General features: G+C 50.3%; 1 protein-coding gene across 2 annotated transcripts in view; it reads left to right on the plus strand.

The window, feature by feature from the left end:
• Positions 1-5,000, plus strand: part of sardh (sarcosine dehydrogenase) — a 47,705-nt gene that overhangs the window by 17,027 nt on the left and 25,678 nt on the right. For both annotated transcript variants that reach the window (XM_080528600.1, XM_080528601.1), the window contains exons 10-11: positions 3,503-3,593; positions 4,215-4,356. In XM_080528600.1, coding sequence (XP_080384726.1) covers positions 3,503-3,593; positions 4,215-4,356 — 233 coding nt within the window. The remainder of the gene's footprint in view (positions 1-3,502; positions 3,594-4,214; positions 4,357-5,000) is intronic.

The raw sequence follows: 5,000 nt of genomic DNA on the forward strand, positions 1-5,000 counted from the left end.
CTTGAGAGAGAGAGAGAGAAAATGTGAGAGCTAGAGGGAGAAAGAGAGAAAGCACGAGAGAGAGAGCGAGAGAAAGACAGAGCGAAAGAAAGAGAGACGAAGGACAGAGTGAACCCCAGCAGCAGACTAGACAGGGTTCTACAACAATGTCCTCTGGTCTAGTCTAGAGTTGCGCTGACGTAGCCTAGCCTCTGTGTGTGTGTCTGCAGCACACACAGTTCCGTTCCAAAGGCAGGGACAGTCCTGTCCCCCTCTCCCCTCCCTCTTCCTCCGTGTCATCTTTCCTCACCTCTCAAACATGCTGACACCGGTCCACCCCACCCCACCTCACCCCCCCCAGAGCACATCACCGTGGTAACGGCCACCTCGCTAATGACGTTGGGTACTCTTATTAGGGGAGTGTACTCTATTTGGGGTGGCAGGTAGCCTAGAGGTTAGATAGGCCGTCCAGCAATCGGAAGGTCGCTGGTTAGATCCCCACCTCAGGAGGGAGCCGGATGTGAGATGGTGACTGGAGGGTCGCTGGCATTACCATCTAAGGTATCCTAATATCCTAGTTATTTTTTCTGAGTGGGGCCACTTTTTCTGAGTGGGCCCGCTCATATACAGGAAAGTAAGGAGAATAAGGGAGAGAGGGCATGTCAGCAGGGCATGGGCCGGATTCGAATCCATGCCGACATGGGCATATGTGTGTACTGTAGACCACAGTGCTAGACCACTGGACCACCCCTGGCCACAGGTATCCTAATATCCTAATACCACTGCCGTTGTGCCCTTGAGCAAGACAAGGCACTTAACCCCTAACTGTTGCAGGGGAGCCTGTCCCTGTTGTCCCTAGGAGTGTGCCGATGCATTCCCTGTTTTGGGGAATTCGACATTTGAATAAATCTAATTTGTGAAACTAGTTTACAAAAATGCATCAATGACGATGCTTAATTTTGTAGCCAATTGTTGCTAGGTAAATACCACATAAAACACATGGCACATGGGAGTGTTCCAGAATTCTTTGTCAGTGAGTGAGCTAAGACGAGATAGGTCAAAGCGTTATGGAGGGGGGTTGTAATTTCACCTGTCATATTCTGTTCGGTCCTCACTAGAGATTTCTCAGGCATTCTGCTCACTACCGCCCAGTGCCCGGCCCCAATCAACTGTCAGAATATCTGTCTGGTTCTGGCTGAACATTAAAACCCAGAAGGTCTTTATACCAACTGCATGTATCCATGGATGGATGTACAGTATGTATGTTTGTGTGTGTGTGTGTGTGTTTGTGTGTGTGTGTGTGTGTGTGTGTGTGTGTGTGTGTGTATTGCGTGTGCGTGTGCATTTTTGTATCAGTATGCGACAGCACGAGGCGTCCTCGCCTCCTGGCGCCTCCTCTCCGCCTCCTCTCCGCCCATCTCTCATCACTTCACTCGTCCAGTGGATCTGTCGCTCATGGCAGGGCCCGGGTGGGCGGGGGTGATGGAGGAATGGAGAGGGGAGAAGGGGTGGGGAGAGGGGGGGATGATATAACTCTCCCAACACGCTGTCGAGATTCTCTGCAGACGTCAGAGGTGACGCCAATAAATGTCACCCCAGATATAGCCTCCGTTGTGGTGTCCCCCCTGGTGGGTGTCGGTGTGTGATTCCTCCCTCCCTGTCTCCCTCACATCCATCCCCCTGTTTGAGGTAGAGTCGGCCCCCCTCTCCTCCCACCCCCTGATGACAAGCCCGTCGGGGGGGTGAAACCTCTCTCACCCCCCTGAGATGGAGAACAAGACGCTGCTCTCTCTTCCTTCCTCTCTCGTCCTCCCCCCCCCCCCTCTCTCTCTCTCTCTCCTTCCTGCTCTCTCTATCGCTCTCCTTCCCCTCTCTCTCTCTCTCTCTCTCTCCCCTTCCCACTCTCTCTCTCTATCGTTCTCCTTCCCTCTCTCTCTTTCCTTCCCCTCTCTCTTTCTCTCATTCCCTCCCTCTCTCTCTCTCCTTCTTCTCTCTCTCCCCCTCTCTCTCCTCATATCCCCTGACATTTACAGAAATACCGCCAGTGATTCAGAGGCTGCTTTGAAAGGAGAACAGAGAGAGCAGTCATCTCCCTTTCCCTCCCTCCCTCCTTCCATCCCTTATGATGCGGTGGTGGGGTTGTGGGGGTCTGGCTGCATAGTGTGTACCTGGTGAAGGAAGAAAGAAAGAAAGAAAGAAAGAAGGAAGAAGGCATAAGAAAAGATAAAACCAACAGAAAGGAGAAAGGGCCCGCAGCTCCCCTCTCCAGTGACCGTTTGGCGCCCTCCCCGGAAGAAGAAAATCAAACAGAGATTCTGTAATTCTGTAGATTACAGTGTCAAACACTGAAGGCTGAACGTTCCCCGAAATAACTCTCAACTCCTGGCCCCGACCAGAGAGATACCACCTCGGGTCTCTGACTGTCCTCCTTCATCGTCACCAACCCGGAAAAAGAAGAAACCTTGACAAGACTTTACACTTTAGACCACACAGTTAGAGCACTACCACAAATGTTTCCGTATAATAGTCGTCCTCTATTTTGGACAGACATGACCCAGTGTGTTATTATGAAGACATTATAAGCCGTCATACAGTACAGTGCATGCTTGCAATGAGTTGACTAATGATTTATAGTGAGTTGTAATGCATGATGTGTGTGTGTTAAAACACAAGCACACACACACACACACACACACACACACACACACACAGACACATACACACCTAGTTTGGACAGCCAAACTAAACCTATTTAGCATCCCTCTCTCTCCCGGCCTCCCCTCTCCTCACTCTCCCCCCTCCCGTCCTCCCCCAGCTCAGTGTTTGGAGGAGACCCAGACCTGTGTCAGTGGGGGACGGATGAGGGTTGAGGTGGGGACAGGGGGGGTGTGGGGGTGTGGGGGTGGACGGTGTCAGAACATCCTTGTACTTCATTAGCGGAGCCCATCCTAATCAGCGCCTCACACAGCGGCTCGTCTGTCTGTTAACCATCACAACGTCCTTTAGAGAGACAGGAGCCGCGGTCAGAGTCCTGCTGCCCAGACACACACACACACACACACACACACACACACACACACACACACACACACACAGAGACACACTTTGAGACAAACACACACACACACACACACACATACAGACAGACACAGGCAGGGGTTCAATTCTCATTGGGACGATACTGAAAAATGTATGCACTCACTGCAATGTAAGTTGCTTTGGATAGAAGAAACGTCAGCTAAATGGCATATGTTACATTATTATTATATTATACACACACACATACACACAGCCCCCAGGTAGGCCCGCCAGTGAAATCTCTTCTACTCCCTGTCCTTCATCTCTGCCCCCCCTCCTGTCCTGATTGACAAGTGATCGACAGATGACTGACAGTTGACTGAGATCTAGAGCACAAGAATGTGTGACATGTCCATGATTGAGGGCTGTCTAAACTGTGTGTGTGTCTGTGTGTGTGTGTGTGTGTGTGTGTGTGTGTGTGTGTGTGTGTGTGTGTGTGTTGCAGGTATGATGCTGGGAGGAGGCTGTGGGAGAGAGTTGGCACACTGGATCATCCATGGACGACCAGAGAAGGACATGTACGGCTATGACATAAGGTAGGCCTGGTGTGTGTGTCCATGACTGAGGGCTGTCTAAACTCTGGATGTGTGTGTGTGTGTGTGTGTGTGTGTATGTGTGTCTGTGTGTGTGTGTCTGTGTGTGTCTGTGTGTGTCGGTGTGTGTCTGTGTGTATCGGTGTGTGTCGGTGTGTGTCTGTGTGTGTCTGTGTGTGTCTGTGTGTGTTGGTGTGTGTGTGTCGGTGTGTGTGTGTGTCTCGGTGTGTGTGTGTCTTGGTATGTGTGTGTGTCCTGGCTTTAATCTCAGCCAGTTTCTGAATCCTGCTTGTTAGACAGGCAGCTCTGAGCAGTGCAGAAGTCAGTGACACATTGGGAGATGGGAGGAGGAGGAGAGGGGGGGGAAGAGAGAGAGGGTGTCCTAACAAGCTGTCTTCTTTATTTAACAAGCGTCATACGAACACATATTGAGGGGTTTACTTTCATAATTGGATGACTCAGAAAGAGACCACACAGACACACACACACACACACACACACACACACACTTACACACAAACACACACGCACACACACACGCACACACAAACACAAATACGCACTGTCATCCCTCTAAAAGTTTTTGTCCAAACTCTCCCCTTGTTAAATGATTAAATCTTCCAGGCGCTTCCACAACTCCCTGACCAATAACAACCGTTGGCTCCGTGAGCGCAGCCACGAGTCGTACGCTAAGAACTACTCTGTGGTGTTCCCCTTCGATGAGCCCCTGGCCAGCCGCAACATGAGGACGGACCCCTTCCACCAGGTGGGTGTCGGGGGGGCGGGGGGGTGCAATGCAATGCCCATTGTTACACTCAACCTTGGACAGAATCAACACAACCATAATGTCACAACACAGTGACCAGGGAGAACTCTCCCCTGTCCCCCTCCTCTCCTCCCTCCATCCCTACTCTCCTCTTTCCCTCTTTCTTCTGTTCTCTTTCTGTTTGATCTCTCTCTCCTGCACACCTTTATTTTCATGCATATACATATGATCATTTCATACATTCGTCTGTCTGTAGAGTTTCTTCCCCCCCCCCCCCATTTGAATATTTAGTGTTTAGTCTTCTCAGGCAGTTTGTGAGGCAGGCTGTGAGAGTAGCGTGTTTAATACAGAACAGGACAGTCGCCCGAATTGAATTGAAATGATGGAGATTGAGGGGAGCAATTCCCCGGGAGACAATGAAGGTTCTCTGGGTTTCCTTATTCTATTAGCCTCTCTAACCTAAGCGCGTGATTGTCTAATTGAGAGAGTAATGTGTTGACAGAACAAATGGAAATTTAAATGATCACAGCTCTAGCTTCACAATCACAGGTCCGTGTGGGTGTGTGTTTTTTGTGAGTTTGTGAGTTTGTGTGTTTTGTGTGTGTGTGTGTGTGTGTCTAATTTAATGTGCATTCTTTGTGACT

The sequence above is a fragment of the Nansenia antarctica genome (assembly GCF_963989245.1).
Source record: "Nansenia antarctica genome assembly, chromosome: 4".
NCBI classification, from domain to species: domain Eukaryota; kingdom Metazoa; phylum Chordata; class Actinopteri; order Argentiniformes; family Microstomatidae; genus Nansenia; species Nansenia antarctica.